At 38.2% G+C, this 21,456-nt stretch overlaps 1 protein-coding gene across 2 annotated transcripts in view; it reads left to right on the top strand.

Moving 5' to 3' along the window:
- Nucleotides 1–21,456, top strand: part of LOC132279880 (protein DECREASED SIZE EXCLUSION LIMIT 1) — a 44,847-nt gene that overhangs the window by 14,481 nt on the left and 8,910 nt on the right. The window contains exons 6-12 of one of the 2 annotated variants that reach the window (XM_059781930.1): nucleotides 1,956–2,161; nucleotides 4,288–4,346; nucleotides 4,442–4,535; nucleotides 10,750–10,816; nucleotides 11,881–11,963; nucleotides 12,064–12,155; nucleotides 18,307–18,413. In XM_059781930.1, the coding sequence (XP_059637913.1) occupies nucleotides 1,956–2,161; nucleotides 4,288–4,346; nucleotides 4,442–4,535; nucleotides 10,750–10,816; nucleotides 11,881–11,963; nucleotides 12,064–12,155; nucleotides 18,307–18,413 (708 nt within the window). Of the gene's footprint in view, nucleotides 1–1,955; nucleotides 2,162–4,287; nucleotides 4,347–4,441; nucleotides 4,536–10,746; nucleotides 10,817–11,880; nucleotides 11,964–12,063; nucleotides 12,156–18,306; nucleotides 18,414–21,456 lie in introns of both variants that reach the window. The other variant, XM_059781929.1, reaches the window with a different exon arrangement.

The following is a 21,456-nucleotide window of genomic DNA, read 5'->3' as shown; positions in this document are numbered from 1 at the left end:
AGGGGATGTCGCATGAGAAGCAACGTACGCGACTATTGGAGGATAGTTCCACATTGCGTTTGGTGGTTCATTTGGAAGGAGAGGAATAGCAGAGTGTTCGAAGGGAAGGAGTTGTCCACGGTGACGCTGAAACTCCATATTATTCGCTCTATCTTTAGTTATGTGAAGAGGAGTCCTTGCTCCTCTTCCGATGACTTAGTTAATCCTTTGGACTCTTTGGGTCCTTAGAACCCGGTTCCGCTTTTGTATAAGGGACGCGTTTTCCTTTTGAACGCTTTTTAATTGATTATTACTTATTAAAAAAAAAGAGGTTGTTCTTCATAAAGAATTTTCTTATCAAATATTTGATTATAATTAAGAATCAAGATACAAATATATTTTTCTTTCACTATTGTATAATCTTCTAATTCTTTTAGATGACTTGGTTGTTCTGCATGAAGAATTTTTTGTTATGTTTTGATTCTTAGTTGAATTTTCTTATAAATTTTTTTATTATGGAAAGTTTCACCAATTCCAAAGATGGTTATATATATTTAATAATTACAATATATATTCAATAATTACCACTGGTGTAACGTGGGATGAAAAAAGAGAGAGAGAGAAAAAAAAAGGTGAGATAAGAATAGAAATCTGTTGGATATATATATTCAATAATTAATATATATTTGGATGAAGAGAAGAGAAAGAGAAAAAAAAAAGTTGAGATGAGGATGGAAATCTTTTGAGCCCACTTTTAAATCTCTATTGGTTGGGGTCTAATAATAGAAGGAAATAAAAATTTTAGAAAGACAAAAAAATTTGTCCTTTTTATTGGCTGGGGTCTAATAATAGATGGAAATACAATTTTTTATTTTTATTCAATGTTATAATATAAGGAAATAAAAGAATTTGGGGCTTTCCTATTAGCTGGGTCTAATAATAGAATGAAATAATTTTTCTAGGAAAGTTATAATATAAGAAGATAAAATAATTTGGGGCCTTCCTATTAGCTGGGGTATAATAATAGAAGGAAATAAATTTTTTTTTGAAAAGTTATAATATGAGAAGATAAAAAAAATTGGGGCCTTCCTATTGGCTGGAGCCTTTAGGCAGGATGACATAGTCTTAATATATACTTCTAAGGAAGCTTTAACAATAAAATTAGAAATATGGACAAAATGGAGGCAAGCTAGTTGTATCCTTTGTGATAAATGAATGCCAAATAAATTGAAAGGAGAATTCTATAGAACGGTAATTAGGCCAACAATACTGTATGGGGCAGGGTGTTGGGAGTTGAAAAAGACACAAATGCAACACATTTATGTAGCAAAAGTGAGGATGATACATTGGATGATAGGAGTAACTAGAAGAGATAAGATAAATAATGAATGTGTGAGGGGAACACTAGGTATAATGTCTATAGATGATAAAATTAGGAAAAGTAGACATAGGTGGTATGGACATATTCAGTGTAGACCCAATGATGCACTTGTTAAAAGAGGAAGTGTTGTTTGCCTAGAAGGTAAACGACAAAGAGGCCGACTAAAGCTTGCTTGGGATGAAGTAATTAAAAATGATTTCAAAAATTAAATCTACAAGAAGACTTGGTGTATAATAGAAAAGAATGGAAAACAAGATTTCATGTAGCCGACCACATTCATATTGGATAAAGGCAAGAATGATGATGATGAAAAATTAAGTACAATTAGGTAGTTATGTCAGTCTCTCCCTCTCTCTCTCTGTCTGTGTCTCTGGTGCTGAACAAATCACTAGGCTGGATTAAGTTATGATATAAGAATCTTTTATGCGAGTTTAAATGTCTACATTTTTGGCGCTACACCTTATTAATTTTCCTCAAACTGTGACCCTGTACTCCTTGTAAGATTAGTGTTCAAGTATTTCTGCTAATAAATTTTTAAAGATTGTGCATCTCATTATCTATTTGAGCTGTTGAAATTGAGATTTTTTATGAACAGGATTCCTTCACTTACAATCCAAACAAATTCTTACCACTTCTGTAAGCTTTCACTGGTGAAGAAGCCTTCAACCTGTGTAAGACAAGCAGAACGTCCTAAGCGTTGCCATGATATTGAGGTTAGGGAATCTGCTGATGGGGAAATTCTGGATGACAACAAAGAAAATGCTGAAGTCAGTCTAATGAAAAATTCGAGCTCACATGAAGGTTTGTTCAAATGGTTAGAGAAGTGAACATTAAATGGTGAATGGTGTATTTATATTTATAAGTTCCCCATAGTGATGTTCAAAGATGGATATTCACCCTCTAGTTTTTAATTTAATTTTTTTAAAGAGCACTCAAGAAAGGAGTGTGCATCCAAAAGACTGATAAAAAGATCACACGTCAAATACTCTAATGACGAGATCCGACACAAATATACTCATCGAGCCCCTCCCCATCCACAACCTGACTGTATAACAAAGCCAAACAACTCTACTACATCCTCCAACTGCCAATCAAGAAGATACCGCTCAAACTGCACGTACCATGTCATACTCCGCTATCAAGACGATAACAATTGATGACCGAAATCTGTTTGTCCACTGCAATCCTGAAAAGCCTCAAGAAACTGTATGCTAGCGGCCTATCACGACACCAAAAGTTGATCCAAAACCAAATAAGTCTCCCATTCCTGACCCTGAATCAATATGCTTTGAAAACTCATTCCAAACCTTTCGAATAAAATTCCAAACTCCCACCCTTGCTTGAGACATCACCCTGAATCAAAATTCTATCTTTGCTTATGGAGTTTGGGTTGTTATAATGGCATCAAAATCTATTTAAACAGAGTCACGTTGTATAGGCTATGGAGTTGTAAGCTTCCCCCTGTTAAATTATCAACTTGTGCAGAAAACTTGTAATATTCTCTGTGTTACCTTGCCCTATCGTTCAATTCTAACTTTTAATAGTCATCGGAGAATAAGTAACAGTCTTGAAGCATGCTAACACTTGACTCTACTTCGAGTTGTGGCTCGTAGGCCAGTTGCATTAAGTTCATGCCCTTAATATGTGGTTCTTATGAGGTGCAGGCCTGATAATTGAGACTCATCTTACGAGATTTACATTTCATGAAAAAAATTATATACTTCCCTCTCTCTCTCTCTCTCACACACACACACGCACAAGAAGCAAAAAGAAAAGGAAAAAGAAAAAGAAAAGAAATAGGAAAAAGGAAAAAACAAAAAAATTGAAACTTAGTATGTTTAAACTATTGTTTGTTTTATCTCAAGCGTTAATTATTTTTTCAGGGTTCTATTTCACATTAAGCACCACTTCATTGGACATTTAGATCGCCTTGAACTATCAATGATGTGACTTTTGGTTGCCTTTTGGAATCAGACGTGGCAATATTTTTTGATAATAAAAGATGAGGGTATTACTGTGCCTTTTGTTTGAAAATTGGAATATATGGTGGGGTGATTTAAATTGACTGATCAATAGAAATGAACTCATAGGATCCTTGAAATCACGACTCTCAATTGATTTAGAATTTATGTATAATTAGTAAGCCTTATGCCAACTTGTTGGGGTAGTTATATGTATTTGTTTCACCAATCAATTGAACTATTTTAGCTGAACCATCAGACAGTTAGAATGGTTAAATTCAAACCTCGTCTTTATTATAACTGTTACTGAAACCAAACGGTTTGATATTTTTTATACAAGGTGGTGAAATACCTTTCATCGTCACCTGATGAAGATTCTCTTCATTGTTTGATACTCATATATGGTATCATTTACTTGAAAATATAGAATAGCATGTTTTCTTGGGGTTTTTTTCTTTCTCACTATTTTCTTATTTTTGTTACTAGTATTATAATATATGGGAACATTGTTTTTTATTATTTATGAATCTCTTTTTATTAGTTTAAGAGGTTTGCTTTTGGCTCTAGCCTTGAAGGTATGTATGAGATCTGAATATGGCTGCACTTATTCAATGTTGTCGTTAAATACTTGTATACTTTACAAGTAAAAATACAAAGTAGGTTTTTCTACTTTAGGGCTTCTCTTAGGTGAGCAGCAATTGGTCTAAATCATAGGATGTATGGTTCAGATTGACATCTTTACGATAAATTTTTAACCTGCTGTACCTTGCACCTTATTTTCTTACTTTTTCAACCCTGACATTTTTGGTACTTATTTTTATTTTAGGTTTCGGTTCATGTGGTGCAAAATTTTTGCCAATCCTTTTTATTGGTTTGGTTTTGGTTTTGGTTTTGATAGTTGTTCTAGTATACAATTTTTAAAGATCAATAAAGATGAGAATCAACATTTTCTTTCTAATATATCAGGTGATGAGCATACTGAAGGACCGAAATACGTGGCTGTAGCTGGGGAGCAGTCTTCTGAGGTTGATGAATAGCTTTTACTGATAGTACCATTTCTGTTAACATGTTCTGTAGTCTGTACTAATTGCTTGTGATACCACACTGCTGATTTTCAAAGGTTGAGATTTGGGATCTCAATACTGCAAAGAAATTGGCACAATTGCCTCAAAATTGCTCTGGTGGCTCCACAAATCATTCTACAAAGACTAGAGGTCTGTTTCTGATGTTCATGTCACTTTTTGACTTGTACTATAAACTCATTTTTATATCGTTTTATCTTTTTTCATATGATTAATTAGTTACAAAAAAGCACACCTCAAATTTACATGTTAGCATGCTGCTATAGATGTTTATGTGATGAAAGATTTAGAAACTGATGTGATGGATTGCGTGATAGTTAAAGTTGACTTGTGTGAAAGAGGAGGTGGAAGTGTAGAGATCACCATGGACTCTACAAAGCCATGAGCTTGTCTGAGTTGAATCTAATCTTAGAAGAAGTGATCCAATTCTAGAGGTTTGTTTGAAATCTAGAGTACTTGTCGAGCTTGAGGTTCAAGTGATCTAGAGGTGTAGGTGGCCTCAAGATTAAGGTAATCTAAAGCAGATCGTCAGGCAGATTGCTATTTTGGAGGAGATCTCATGGCGTCAGAATTCTCGGGCTTTATTGCTCAAAGAGGGTGATCGCAATACAAGTTTCTTTCATAGGATGGCTAATGCTCATTGGAGGGGTAATCACATTGGAAGGATTCGTGGTGATGGGGGTGGAGTTGTGCAGAGTAGAGGAGGTGTGCAGGGGGATTGCCTCGTACTATCAGAGATTGTAAACTTACAGGTGGAGACCCCAGCTTTGAGGTTTGCACTTCGATTCAATTTCTGTTATGGATAGAGATGGTTTGGAGCTTCCATTCACCGAAGAGGAAGTTTTGAAGGCGCTTAAAAGCTGTAATGGCGACAAAGCCTTGGCCCAGATGGCTTCACTATGAGATTCCTGTTGGAAAGTTGGGCTGTGGTCAGGGGTGAGGTGATGGGGACATTCCAAGAGTTCCATTCTTATGGGCGGATCTGTGAATGCATCTTTCATCGCTCTCATTCCCAAGAAGGGTGGGGCTTCTGACGTCAAGGATTTTAGACCTATTAGTTTGGTGGGGTGTATGTACAAACTTATAGCTAAAGTCCTTGCTTCGAGACTGAGGGATGTCTTGGATGGAGTTATCTCAGAATTCCATAATGCTTTAATTGGTTGTTGTCAGATTCTGGATTCTACTCTTGTTGCCAGTGACTGCGTGGACTCTAGATTGAGTAGTGGCATTCCAGGAGTTCTCTGTAAGCTTGATATTGAGAAGGCCTACGATCATGTTAGTTAAAATTTTTTGCTGTCTTTGTTAGAGAGGTTGGGCTTTGGGGAGAGATTGAGGAGGTGGATCGAGTTCTACATTTCGTCTATCAGGATATCGGTTTTGGTGAACGAGGCTTCGTCTGGCTTCTTTAGCGGTTCTCGAGGATTGAGACAGGGAGATCTTCTCTCCTTTTCTGTTCATCATTGTGATGGAGTCTTATTTATCATAAAAACAGAAAAAAGGAAAAAAAAATTGTGATGGAGGCTCTCAGCACGTTGATGAGGAGGGCCGTGGACTAGGGATTTATTAAGCGCTTTAGGGTCGGTAGAGATGAGGATCATCAGCTCGAGATCTCCCATCTATTCTTTGCGGATGATACTTTGGTGTTTTGTGATGCAGATGTTTCCTAGCTGAGATATCTGAGGTGTGTTTTGGTTTGCTTTCAAGATGTCTCTGGCCTAAAAGTGAATGCGGGGAAGCGCTCCTTAGTCCTGGTGGGGGGAGGTGCAGGACATTGCCAATCTTGCTACGGTACTAGGTTGTGGGGTTTTTCTTTCCCCATTACTTATTTGGGGTTGCCTTTGGGTTCACCGTCGAGAAGGGTAGGGGACTGGACCTGTGATTGAGAGTTTTGAGAAGAGGCTTGTCGGGTGGAAGAAGCAGTATCTCTTTAAGGGTGGGAAGGTCACCCTCACCTTGTCAAGTCTTCCTACATATTTCCTCTTTTTTTTTAGATTTTGGCCTTCGTGGTTGAAAGGATTGAGAACCTCGAGTGGAATTTCCTTTGGGGTGGATTGGGGGATGAGTTCAAGTATCACCTTGTTTAGTGGGAGCAGGTGTGCAGGCCTATTCAGTTTGGTGGCTTGGGTATTAGGAGGGTGATCTCTTTTAATAGGGCTCTGTTAGGGAAGTGGTTGTGGAGATTTGGAGGTGAGCGTCATCGATTACGGAGGAGGGTCATCTCATGCCGCTTTGGGGAGGATAGAGGTGGGTGGTGCTCCCGAGTGGTTAGATCTGCCGGTGGCGTTGCTTGGAAATTTATTTGAAAGGGTTTGGATGAATTTTCCAAACATATTAGATTTAAAGTTCGAGATGGCAGGGACACTCGGTTGTGGGAGGACTTATGGTGTGGCAAGCGTCCGTTGGCTTCTTTGTTTCCCAGGCTTTTCAGGATTGCCGTTGACATACATGCTTGGGTGGCCGACTGTTATTGTCTTGATAATGGGAGGATCACTTGGGATGTGCGTTTTTGGCGACAGTTTCATGATTGAGAATTAGACAATGTTTCGGACTTGCTGGATTTGTATAAACAGACGCTGGATGGGGGAGGCCCAAATTCCCTTATTTGGGTGCCCTCTCCCCAGGGGAGATTTGACGTCCGATCCTTTTTTTGCTGCCTTTGCCTTCTCAGGGACTGATTTTCCTTGGAAGACGATTTGGCGCTTGAAGGCTCCCCTAAAGGTGGCTTTTTTTTTGTTTGGACCGCATTTTGGGGCAAGATTTTGACTCTTGATAACCTCCGAAAGAGAAGATAGGTAACGGTCAAGTGGTGTTGCATGTTTAAAAGGGATGGAGAGTCAGTTGATCATTTTCTGTTGCATTACACTGTGGCTCACAACTGTTGTAGTCTGATTTTTGGTCTGTTTGGTATACAATGGGTTATGCCCCGGTCTTCGAGAGTTTGGCGGTTCAGCAAATGCTCTCAATTTCCACCTTTCTCGAGTTCTTACTTAGAAAGTGTGATGGGCCACCAGCCCATGCCCCAAACTTCTATCGAATGACACTTAGAAAGTTTGGCGAGTTAACAAATGCTCTCAATTTCCACCTTTCTCGAGTTCTTACTTAGAAAGTGTGATGGGCCACTATTTCGAGTCTTCAGTCTCTAGTTGGGACTTCCTGTAGAGAGGAGGTCCTCACGAGTCTTCAGATCATGGGCGTTAGACACAAAACCCTTGGGTATGTTATGAGTTCTACTCGTAGAGATGAAGTCCATATGACAAGGCTTTCTGTAGATAGGACGCCATTCCTAAGTTCGTTGTTGGTGGCAAGACTTATCCCGAGAAGAGGACGTTTTCTCACTAGAGATACCTAATTGGCACGCTGGGCCCTCAGAGATCAACAGGATTCATCAAGTTCTAGTTGAAGTGTTTTGATCAGATGAAATCCTTTTACCTACTTTTTTGGAGTAAAACTCGAGGTATTGCTAGCACAAGACCTTGGTGTCATAACACATGTTATTTAGGGTCCTGTACTCGAAATGTCATATACTTGAGTTTGCCAATATTCATCTACTAGATTTGATAGAGAGTTATATCAATTTTTGGATCTAGAAAATGTATTCTTCTAGGTTTTCTTTTATTATACCTTTATGACTACTGTTGGTTTCCTTGATGGAGTCGCCACAACCAACAAAGCTTGAAGAGTTGTGAATTTAGGAGGTGGCCAAGTTTTACATTTATAGAAAGCCACTACTACCTTTCTCTATATAAAATATAGATAGGGCGAGTAGGGATCGTCCCAAGGGATTTGATGGTGTATCGAATTGTGAAACTATGGTAATTAGGGTTAGTAGGTCGAGTGATCACACAATTGATTGGTTGGTTGATTAAGCTAAATTGAATTCAACTAAATAAAATAATATGAAGTAAACAAGAGAGAGAGAGAGGTCTTGGGGTGTAGAGATCACCACCCAGCAATACTTTTCTATACTACTAACAAGTGATCAATTGAGGGTAATGGATGTGTTGCAATATGATAAGGGTGTGTGTGCATTAGGTTGATTCAATTGGCAAGGATGACAAATCAAGCAAGTATTGTCTAATCATCATGTGAAGAGCACAATATATCTAAACAATAGAGCATATATTGTCTAGACAACATGGGGATAGCACAATAGATCAAAACAAGTCATTAATCCTTCATTAAGCTCACAATCCACATACAACACAATATTAGAGGAATATGCCATTTAGACTCACAAGCATGGAACATCAAACATCAAGAGTAGATTGTCCTCCCATCTAACATTACACTACCACTACACTAAATCTACACTACTAGCATGAAAATAAAGCTATCTAGACTAAGGGAGAGGCACAAACCATCATGAATAGGCATAAACCATCAAATGAACCAAAATAGCATTCATTAAGCATATTATCTTGATAATCTCTAGATCTATAGCATCAATACACATAGACATGCATAAAAAACACTAAATCTAGAGATAAGCACATGAATATCCTACTCTAGCATACATAGACATATGGATAGAATAGAATAGTCAATTGGAAGCATTAAACCATACAAACCATGAAATAATCAAGATTTATATATACATGAATATCAAGATGTATCATACAACACTAATCCCTCAATAGTACACAAGATTAGAGTATAAAAAGCATGCTTGGGGCTAACTCTAGCCCCAAGAGGATGTCTAGCCACTCATGGTAGTGATGATCCAACCCTCAAGGGCTAACTCCATGGCTGCTCCTTGTTGGTGAAGATCTCCTCCAATGGTGCTCTAGCTTCCTCCCTTCTTCCTCTCCAAGAATAGCCTTCAAGATGATTTTCAATGTGTGACAAGAGACTTTAGAGACTCTCTCAAAAAGTGTATCATATTCCTTATATAGGTAGGTCAAATACACCCCATGATGAGCTGTGGTCGTGCAAGGCATATTCTCCAATGATTGGATGAAGGACGGAATAAATGAGCTGGACAACTTTTTTTCGCTGGAGGAAGTTCGATCGATCGAACCTTAACTTGGATCGATCGAAAATGGGTTCGATCGATCGAACTTCCTCCAGCGAAAAAAAGTTGTCCAGCTCATTTATTCCGTCCTTCATCCAATCATTGGAGAATATGCCTTGCACGACCACAGCTCATCATGGGGTGTATTTGACCTACCTATATAAGGAATATGATACACTTTTTGAGAGAGTCTCTAAAGTCTCTTGTCACACATTGAAAATCCCTTAACTTGGATCGATCGAAAATGGGTTCGATCGATCGAACTGCATCTTGGATCGATCGAAGTGGTCTGACTCCTCCGGATAAGGACAAGGCTGGGATATTTTCAAGATATTTATGGGGAAAAAGACAAAAGTGGTCGGTAGGCGTACAGCTGTGGATAAGATCAATCATTTGAATAGGACAAAATAGGGTTCGATCGATCATAAATGATGTTCGATCGATCGAACTTGGAATTTCAGCAAAGGCCAAGGTTGGATCTATCGAGAAGTACTGTGATCGATCATAGATGTTCGATCGATCGAACTCTAAGTTGGATCGATCGAACTTTTCAGCTGCACAACTTTGATTCCTTTTTGCTCCTTTCTTTCTCCACTTTGCTCCCTCCTTTGGTTTATCTCAGGATTGCTTCAATTAAGCTCTTATTTGGCTGAATTAGCTCAATTTTGGGATTAGTGCCTGAAAATATAAATAACGCGTAATAAGTCTAAAACGGCAAAGTAAGATAGATAAAGGTACTAGAATGCTTAAGCTTAACGGGTTTAAATGCGCACTTTTCAGTGCTCATCAATGACTTAATGTATCATGCATAATGAGCCTACTTGCTGGGTTGCTGAAGAGCAAGACTGAATGCTGTAAAACTCTTTTTTAGCTTTTCCATTATATTATGTCTATATACTTGTTTCAAAAATTTTTTCCCCTGTATGAATCTATCAATATTAATAAAGCTTTTAAAGCAAAACTCAAGCTGTAAGTGCTAATAAGATTTACCTTGGATTACTTATTCTGGTTATTGAATTGCGTACATTTTTTGTTAAGCTATTCGGCTATTAGTTTAGCATAATTGACTATGACTTGCCGTTTGCATTGTTAGTGAGCAACTGTCCGCAGTGCACCTACAGACATACAAGAAACTCTATTATGGATGTCTCATAAATGCACTGGCAGCTTAAAAATATATTAGTTTTATATGCCATTTATTCTTCTTTTATCTACATAGATGCTCTCAGCAAATTTGTTGTTTTTTCCCCTTTTGCTAGTAATCTGGATTAATTTCTCAGTTTTCAACCCCCTCCCTCTCCTCTCTTTTTGATATATATTATTGTTTTCCAGCAGGGATGTGCATGGCTGTTCAAGCATTTTTATCATCAGAATCACAGGGGTTCCTGAATGTCTTGGCCGGGTTTGTTCTGTATTTAAACTGGGCTTCTGGGCATTCTCTATTTACACAGATATTACTCGATAATCAGTTTATAATTTCTGTTAAGAATTCCAAATATTATTTTAATATATCAAAATAAGCAGGTAAATTTGGTCTGTATTTGCATAATTAGTATTTATGTTGGTTCTATTTTTATTCTGATAATAATGATTTGCATGATGCACGAATCGGCATTTGGTAGCTTGGAATATCGTTTGACTTGTTTATCCGTGTTTTCTGCTGCCAAGTTGTAACTAACTTATTTTTGTTGCAAGTTTTTCTTTTCCCATTCTTATTTATGATTAGAAATTGTGAATGCGATGAAAGAAGAGAAAAGATCTTCTTCCTTTTTGGTAAGATAATAAAGAAAACCTTCATAAGAGCTCAATAATAATAAAAAAAGGGGCAAGAAGATGGGAAAAAAGAAAAAGAAAAAGCGAACTTCATGTTTTGATTTGTTCAAAGTTGGTGGAGCTAACACAAAAGTTAATGTTTAGTTAAATATTAATATTAGAGCCTGTTCCTGGTGAATATGTTTAAAATTTTGAGAAAAGTACATGGTGGCGCTTTTATGCATATAACCCTCACATGTGAATCTGAAAATGTTTGCACCTTTTGGATTGTGCATTGGCTCCAAAAGGTATGAAATTTAGCGCCGGATCATTTTGTGCTCCTATAACCAATCACATTGGTAACTTCTAGGCAATATCATGTTCACGAAACTCTTAAGTGCAGTTACCATGTGCTGCCTTTTATGGCATTTTGAAATCTGCACTGAACTTGGTGGTTGGATTTTTGTAATAATCAAACCAGCCATTTGTAAGAGATTGGTTAAAGACAGGCTCTTTACCATGATCTTTTGTTTTTGATAAGTAGCTAATTTGTATCTGGTCTTAGAATTGCTGTCCATCACTAAATCCCCGACACTAGACTTTCCTTGTTTGAAATAGAACAATTATCTGATTCTTTGTGTTCCATTAACTTATTCATAATTTTATCAGATGAAATTTTTGATTTTTAAATGTACGTTCTTCTTAATGTGACAGTTATGAGGATGGAACTATGGTTTGGTGGGATTTAAGGAATCCAGAGGTTCCTGTGACTTCTGTAAAGTTTCATTCAGAACCAGGTGCGTGAGTTCAGCATATGAAGTGCCATCTGCACATTAATTTTCTCAACTTATTTCTTCAAAATATGTGTGGGTGATTAACTGCATATTCTCTGTGCAGTTCTGAGCCTGTGTGTTGATGGGTCATGCAGTGGGGGTCTCTCTGGTGCTGCGGATCAAAAAGTCGTAATATTTAGTTTGGATCACTCAATGGTATCTCAAACTTGTTATTAAGGCCATTATACTAGATTAGTTATATTTAACTTGTCATGCCCGGCTACTGCACATTGGAGTTGGTCAACGTCAATTGTATCCTGAAGTTGAACTGTGTATTTATGGACATTTAGTGCATTCATATGTTTTTAAAACAAATCTCTTGTTACCAGTAAAATGTTGACACTATTGAAGATATATTGAATTTGAATAGTTAGCCCTGATATGGTGATACATCGAGTAACAGTATTAGAGGCAAGACGCTTAAAAAATTAGAGGCATGAGCCATAAAAATTAGTAAAACTAAGACAGAATAAATGGAGTGTAAATTTGAAAAAGTAGTAAACAATGATAATATAAATATTACAATTCAAGACCAAAGAGTTACTCAAAATCGCTTTTTCTGATACCTAGGATCAATAGTACAAAAAGATGGAGGGATGGACAGCGATGTAGTAAGTAGGATTGGAGTGGGGTGGACAAAATGTAGGCAAGCTAGTTGTGTCCATTATGACAAAAGAATACTAGATCCAACTCTATTATATGAAGCAGAGTGGTGGGTGTTGAAAAAGACGCAAGAACAACCAACGGGCCAGTGGCCCAGCGGTACCAAGCCCCTACTTCTCAAAGAGAGTTAGGGGTTCAAGCCTTAGTGGAGGCATGGGTGGGTGTGTGAGTACCAACTAAGAAAAAAAAAAAAAAAAAAAAAAAACAGACGCAAGAACAACGCATTCACGTAGTAAAAATGAGGATGCTAGGAGTAACTAGAAGAGATAGGATTATAAGGATTGTGTGAGGGGAACACTAGGTATAGCCCCTATAAATGATAAAATTAGAGAAAGTAGACTTAGGTGGCATGGTCACAACCAACGTAGACCCGATGATGCAGTGGTTAGAAGAGGAAGAGTTGTTTGCCTAGAAGGTAAACAACAAAGAGGCTAATTTGGAGGAGAAGTTCCCAGATGTGTCTCAGGTGGCCAATAGTGATCTCGGATCACATTCCTATTCTCCTTGATTGTGGAGGGGTGAGGAGAGGGAGATCGCCCTTTCGGTTTGAAAACATGTGGCTTCGGGTTGACGACTTCATAGACAGGATTGTGGGTTGATGGTCAGGCTATGTGTTTAGGGGCAGTCCGAGCTTCCAACTAGCCTCCAAGCTAAGGATGTTAAAAGGCGATATATAGTCTTGGAACAAAGATGTGTTTGGCAACCTTGAATGGCGCAAGAACAGACTACTTCTTGAAATTTCTTATTTGGATAGGAAGGAGGGTGAGGAGGGTCTTTGCTTACGGGAGGTTAGTAGAAGGGAGGTGTGTAAGGCTGAGTTTGGAGAGATTGTGGAGTTGGAGGAAATTTCTTGGAGACAGAAATCTAGAGCCCTTTGGCTTAAGGAAGGCGATCGTAACACGAAGTTTTTCCACCGGTTAGCTAACGCTCACAAAAGAGGAAACCACATTGGGAGAATTTGTTTTAATGGGGTTATGGTTACCGGGTAAGAAGATATCCGAAATGGACTGCGTCTTGGAGGCCCTTGCTAGATGGGCTTGAGTTCGCAGCTATCTCGGACGACGACAATGCTTGGCTTGAGAGGCCGTTTGGGAAGGAGGAGGTGTTGGAGACTTTGAGGAGCTGCGACGGTGATAAATCCCTAGGGCCGGACAGGTTTACCTCAGCTTTTCTGCACCATAACTGGGAGATTGTGAAGGATGAGGTGATGGGTACAATCAGCTTTTTCTTTTTGCATGGCACATTTGAGAAGAGCCTTAATGCTTCATTTATTACCCTTGCCCCCAAAAAGGGTGGTGCCATTGAGGCAAATGACTTTAGTCCTATCAGCTTGGTTGGGGCTGTTTATAAGATTATTGCGAAACTCTTAGCCACTCGTATGAGGAGAGTTCTTAACGGGGTGGTCTCTGAATCACATAATGCTTTTGTGGGTGGGCGCCAGATTCTGGATTCTGTTTTGATTGCCAGCGAGTGCATTGAGGCCAGGGCGAGAAGCGGTGTTCCGGGGGTTGTGTGCAAACTGGATATAGAGAAGGCCTATGATCATGTTTGGTGGGATTTTTTGATGTACCTAATGAAGAGAATGGGCTTTGGTCATAGATGGAGGGGGTGGATTTTTTTTTGTGTTTCGATTGCTCGTTTCTCAATTCTCGTGAATGGCTCACCAGCGGTTTTTTTTCCTGCTCTCGAGGTTTACGTCAGGGGGACCCACTCTCCCCTTTTCTTTTCATTATTGTCATGGAGGCCTTTAGTAGATTGATGGGGAGGGCGGAGCTGCTCGGTTTCATTCAGGGATTCTCTGTGGGTAGAGCACCCAATCAGTTAGTCGTTTCCCACTTGTTGTTTGCGGATGACACTATTGTTTTTTGTGATGCTAGAGTTGACTAGCTGAGGTACTTGAGATGTGTTTTGGCTTATTTCCAAGTTGTCTCTGGCTTGAAAATCAACATTGGGAAATGTGAGATCATCTTGGTTGGGGTGGTAGAGGAGATTCAGTCTTTAGCAGATATCCTAGGTTGTGATGTTGGCGCTTTTCCAATCTCTTATTTGGGGCTCCCTTTGGGTACCTCGTCGAGGAGCATTGCTGTTTGGGATCCGATTGTGGAATGGTTTGAGAGGAGGTTGTTAGGTTGGAAGAAACAGTACTTGTCAAAAGGGGGGAGGGTTACGCTTATGAAAAGCACCCTTTCCAATCTCCCGACCTATTTTATGTCGCTCTTTCCGATGCCTATGATAGTTGTTAGAAGACTCGAAGAGATTGTGAGATATGAATTTTGTACTTGGCAATTTTTGATATCAAAACAAGTCCCGATCGAGTTGTAATTTCATATCAAGATCGACATCGATTGCGTAGTTGGAAGGTTGTTCGAAGATGGTAAACTAAGATCGTCGAGAAAGGAAAGAACAACATTTTTAGGACGTTGTTTTCCACTTAGGACACAATACCTACATGGTATGTTTTTCGAAGTTACCAAAAACAAAGTTTTCCAAGTTCTATTTGAAATCTGTCAAGTGGGAACTGGTACCAACATTTGGGAACCGGTTCAAGAACAAGAGATTCGAAGAACACCATTCTGTCCATTGGGAACCGGTTCCACATATTGGCTACCGGTACCACTGCTGATTCAGTTTAAGGTAATTTTGTCCTGTTCTGTTTCAAATATCTTAGTTGGTTTAGAATATTAACAAAAGTCCTATGCACGAAATTTCCTTTATTTTTTGAAGGATTAGGTTTTTGAAAATTCTATATAAACCCTGATATACATCTAGGTTTAGTACGGCTTTTGCAATACAACTTCATAAATCCTAAAAGCCTTATAAAGATTATTTTTGCAGAAAATCCAAGTTGATTTCTCTATCATTCTTTCTAGAACACACACATAAAAACAAGAGTGAGTTTAGAGTGTTGTTCAAATCCTGATCATGATCAAAGTCTTGCATCTACAACGATCAGAGAAAAGCAGATCTACTTCTACATCGAATTTAGATATCGAAGAATAGAAGTAAAAGCGATCACACTTTGAAATGGTCAAAGCATTCGAGGAGTATTTTTTGATCTACCTGCAACCCTTCTACAGAGATCAAGAGTAAGCCTGAGGTCAAGTGCTGTGGACGGGATGTTGCAAAGCCAGAGGATTGTCAGCTATTGGTGTTTGGTAGAACGATAGGGTGTGAGCCTGAGTCAAAGTTCAGTGTACTTTGTTTCAAACATAGTGGATCGGTCTACTTTGGATTGCACAGTCCACGAGGTTTTTCCCACGCAAACAATTGGTCTATTTTACCAATTGGGGTTTCTTCGCTAAAAATCCTGGTGTCATCTCTAACTCTATTACTTTGCTTATTTTATCTTGTATGTGATTAATTGATTAATTGCTAAAATAAGTAAAGTTAGAAAGACACAGATCTGTTTCTAAAAATTCAAAACTTTCTAAATATTCCGCTGCGTACAACTCACAGAGATTCAGAGGAAGTTTTTGTGGGGAGGTTTGGGTGATGAATTCAAATAGTTAATTGGGAGAGGGTGTGCACCCCCACAAAAAGGGGGGCTTGGGAATTCAAAGGCTGGATGTTTTGAATAAAGCGTTGTTAGGCAAGTGGTTGTGGAGGTTGGGGGCGAGAGGTCCAAGCTTTGGAGGCGAGTTATCTCCCGTCATCATGGAGAGGGCGATGGAGGGTGGCAGTCTAGGGAGACGAGATGGATGGTAGGTATGGTTTCTTGGAAGTTGATTCGATTCGAAGGGGCTGGGATAAGTTTTCAAAACACATTCGCTTCAGAGTTCGAAATGGAAGAAATGTCAGGTATTGGGAGATGGTGCGGGGGACTTAGCCTTGGCCCTCAGTTTCCCTCGGCTTTGCAGGATTGCTGTAAATAGGCACGCTGTGGTTGCTAACTATTATCAACTCGATAATGGGAGGGTGACTTGGGATGTGCAGTTTCGTAGACAGTTCAATGATTGGGAGATTATGGAGGTTACAAATTTCCTAGCCTTAATTTATTGCCAGGTGGTGACTGGGGTGGGTACGGATGAGATGGTGTGGGAGGGCAACTCCAGAGGGACTTTTGAGGTTAGGTCTTTCTATTCCTGTTTGATGGAGTCTGTTGGCCCCTCTTTCCCTTGGAAAGCTATCTGGAGGACGAAAGCTCCTTTGAAAGTGGCTTTCTTTTCGTGGACTGTTGCTTTGGGAAGCATCCTTACTATCGACAACCTTAGAAGGAGACGTCACATTGCGGTCAATTGGTGCTACATGTGTAAGAAGTCGGGTGAATCCGTGAACCACCTTCTCTTTCATTGTTCGGTAGCAAGGGATGTTTGGTCTATGTTTTTGGTGGCTTCTGGTCTTCCATGGGTGTTTCCATTTTCCACGGTGGACATGTTAGAGGCTTGGAAAGGGTGTATAGTGGAGAGCCGAGTTAGAGATGCTTGGAGAGCTACTCCCTTTTGTATTTGGTGGGATATGTGGCAGGAGAGGAATAGGAGATCCTTTGGGGGAAAGGAGTCTCCTATTTGATCTCGTAAATACAATATTCTGTCTTCCTTATTCTCTTCGGTCAATGGGCGGGATTGTAACTCTATGGATAGTTTTTTGGATTTTGTGGATAGTCTTAAGTCATAGTGCCGTCTTGGACGGCTTTTGTTTCCTTGGGAGCGCTCCCCTTTTGAGCGCCTTTTATGATATTGGTCTTACTTATCAAAAAAAAAAAAAAAAAAAAAAATTGAATAATCTAAAAAAAAATAAATCTAAGAGAAGCATGGTATATAATAGGAAAGAATGGAAAGGAGACTTCATGTGGTTTGCCCCATCCATAAGGGAAGAGGTGATGATGATACAACAGTATTGATTACTCCTATTTTGAATTTCTGTTGATTTTGACAAATTATGATGCCGGTTTTGGGTGATTCCACTTTTTTGTTTTCTTCCTTATTGGTCTTACTTGTCAAAAAAAAAAAAAAAGAATAATCTAAAAAGAATTAAATCTAAGAGAAAACATGGTATAGAATAGGAAAGAATGGAAAGGAGACTTCATGTGGCTGGCCCCACCCATATGGGAAGAGGATGATGATGATACAACAGTATTGATTATTCCTATTTTGAATTTCTGTTGATTTTGACAAATTATGATGCCGGTTTTGGGTGATTCCACTTTTTTGTTTTCTTCCTTCTTTATAAATACTGGCGCTAACATTTTAGTATTAGGAATCTCATCAAAGTATTCTATGAATTTGAGGCTGAAGCCAATCTGTTGCTATAAATGTTATGACTATATATTAAAAATAAAGAGAAAAAACTAATCTTTCCTTTTTTCACATTCACATCAAGATTTATAGGCTTCATGGTGCAATTACATAGACAGTTTTAAGGCCCTTTGAGCTAGGCTTTGAGTGACTTTCAAGTTGTGCCCCAAGAAAAAAAGCCATGACACTAATTGGATGACATTCATTACTATATGTTCATTCATACACCATCACAAGGATGTATAATATATCAATTTCCTTGCAGTGATGTTTGGTTTCAACATATGTACAATTATGCTATTCTGCTACTTATCAAGAAAAATGAAACTTTGCTGTTTTGCTGCTTCTTGTCTAGTATTTCAGGCTATATTTAGTCAACTTCAGATATGTCATATAATTGTTTGATGCAGGGTTCTTGTGTGGTCAAGAATGAAATTAATTTGGAACGACCTGGAATATCAGGGACGTCAATCCGACCAGATAGCAAAATTGCTGCCACTGCTGGCTGGGATCATCGGTTGGTATCTCATGTTTTGTGTTTGTTCTTTAATTTTTTTGGAGACTGCATATATAATTCTATAGCTAATTAATCAGGATAGGTCATCACAGTTTAAGTCACTTCAGCAGAAACATGGCAATAATTTTAGCTCATGCAAATTGGTTTTGTTTCGATACGAGTTGGTTTATAAGGGTGTTACAGAAAACCTCTCCAAGTGCAAGTTTAGTTATTTTATATCAATAACAATATCATCTTTAAGGAAAAAGGAAATGGGGAGGAGGGGAGCTAGACTAGAAATGGTGTATATATTTTTTTGTTGGGTGACTAAATGGTGTGTCAATTATGCATTATTGAATATTGAGAAGGAATTGTCCTCAATGATCTCCCAGTTGAATTCTTGATTTAAATTGTTCCCAGCTAATGTTCAAGTAGTTCTCAAAAGATGATATAGACTGCTGAGGATTTATAGATTTAGTAATTTTAATAAGCAAATTTTCAAAGTTTTTAGATGTACTATTTTGCCTATATCTATGAAACCCCATAAGTTCTCTGATTTTACCAATTTTAATAACCGAAGTCACAATGTTTTTCCATGTACTATTTTTCCTAGATCCATGAAACCCTTCAAAGGATTATCTCTAGGCTTGCACAAAGGATTTTCGAAAACCAAGAGCTTGTAGTTCAATGCTTTGAAACAAGGGAGGAGAAACCAACACGATCATTATGTTCTCTCTTTCTCTCCCTCTCTATGTCTGCAACGTGCACACGCGCGCACATACATGCATACTGCTTTAAAAGAATTGAGTAATAAGGACGGACCTTTTGATTGGTGAAATAGAACAATCCAGATTTTTTTAAAGTCTTCCTGTAGAATAAAAATCATTATGGATGATAGTTCTATTGGACACACTAGAGTAGAGTTGATATATCTTTCCCCAGACTCGAGTTTTCAAGCACAAATATGACGAAGTTCATTGAGTTGCATTGACTCGGATCAAGAATAACAATCATCATTATTCGTCAGGAAGACTGACCTTTTGATTGGTGAAATAGAACAATCCAGATTTATTTAAAGTCTTCCTGTAGAATAAAGTTCATTATGGATGATAGTTCTATTGGACACACTAGAGTAGAGTTGATGTATCTTTCCCCAGACTCGAGTTATCAAGCACAAATATGATGAAGTTCACGGAGTTGCATTGACTCGGAGCAAGAATAACAATCATCATTTTCGTGTTTTTGAGCATCATAAGGATCCAACTTTGTTAAATTTTAAGTGACATACTCTGGCTAGCCCAATGGATTCATCTCAAATGAAATTATGATTATTGAAATAAGATGTTTTAATATACTCGTGATTCTTGGAAACAGAAAACAGTGGGAATTCTCTCTTCTTATGGTATAAAGGAGTTTTGAGAAGGGAAATCTTTGAAAGACGTGTCAATTATCATGAGTGTAGATTGTATGTATTTGTGTATGAAACAAATGCATTCCAGAGGCTAGAGAGAGATAAAATTGAGGACTGAAAAGTCATTTAAAAGCTCAATCATGTAATGAAGATCATTGTATGCAGAGGCTAAGAGAGTATTGCTTTAAAGGCAAGGTTTAAAATATTGGTGGATTTGGGGTGAGTCGCGTAGTTGATCCTGTTATGGCCCAATACATCGTTGAGCATGAAAACTGCAAGTGACTTAAGGACTCTGGTGACTCGGAGGGACTCAACCGAGTAAACCCTTTTAAGCTGGTAAACTCGCTTCTACCAAATTTTTTTTTTTTCCTTCTCATTTTCTCTAGTCTCTCTACACCTAACAGGCCTTTCTCTACTCTAAAGAAAAAGATCTTGGCCTAGGTCATGGATCAAACCGCTCTGAAACTTTTCAACTAACTGGTAACTTACCACCACCACCCCCCCACAACCACACGCACACGCACACAAAAAAAAATAAAAATAAAAAAGAAAAAGAAAAATCTTAGATCTAAAATGAAAGTGTTGGTTGAACCTAGATCTATATGGTGGTGACAGGTATTTTCAAATTGAAACTTCCATCATAGGACATTTATATTTATTTCTTTTTTAACTGCATTTGGAATCATTAAATAAGTGAAAACTACAAATTAGTACTCCCTCTGTCCCAAATAGAAGTTTCCCTTTTAGGGAATCTAACTTTTTAGGATAATGTTTTTTAATTGTATTAGTGGTGAATGAATTATCAATTTTACCCCTAGTGGGTTCACAGTGAGTGATGTGATGGTTTATTAATTTTTTTTTGATAAGTGTGATGGTTTACTATTTATAGGTTTAATACAAAAAGTTAAATTGGTATTACTAGAAAAATAGTACATTGACTTTTCAAATGGGACACATACTTTGGGACGGATAAAAATGGAAAGGTGGACTTTTTTTTTGGGACGGAGGGAGTAAGTGTTTTCTGCTGACAGCCTAAAATACAATATATAGACTGTTACTGATGATAAATCATTATAATTTCATCAAAATCCACTAATATGAACCCATATTTATTATATTTTAGCCATTGATTAAAGCCATGGTGTGTAAGTCAAAAACTTTTATGACCGTGGTTTCCGATACTGTTTAGTAACTCCCGTTGCACCCTGCATCCATTACACCGCAACTGATTCCATGTTCATGATTTAAAACCTTGGTTGAAAGTGCTACTAGCATAGGAGGAAAGAGATAACGTGAGTGGAGGCACTGGAAACATTGATTGGCTGTTACTTAATGGAGGATATTGTCCTTGATTGAGTTGAATTAAGAAAAATGTAGCCAATTCCGTGTTTTTCTTTTTGGTGGTGCAATAAATTTGTTTAAGCAAATGAAATGGAGTATATGTGAGCTATATGAAAAGGAGAAGCAAAAACAAACATTGTTAGGCTTTTTGAGCCACTCCACCTAATGGACAAACCCCATAAGGAGAAACATTCAAATAGACCACTTTGTTAAGTCCAAATTAGTTGGTACTTTTGGGCTTCATTGAGCTGAGTTCATTTTATAAATTGTCAGTTTTTCCAAAGAGAGTGTTCAAGCAACATTGTCAAAATG

This window comes from Cornus florida, unplaced genomic scaffold (assembly GCF_030987335.1).
Source record: "Cornus florida cultivar Cherokee Brave unplaced genomic scaffold, ASM3098733v1 CherokeeBrave_3.0.0_Hap2_Chr10, whole genome shotgun sequence".
In the NCBI taxonomy this organism is placed as follows: domain Eukaryota; kingdom Viridiplantae; phylum Streptophyta; class Magnoliopsida; order Cornales; family Cornaceae; genus Cornus; species Cornus florida.
Note: the sequence above shows the minus strand (reverse complement) of the source record. Positions and strands in the feature narration are given on the sequence as shown.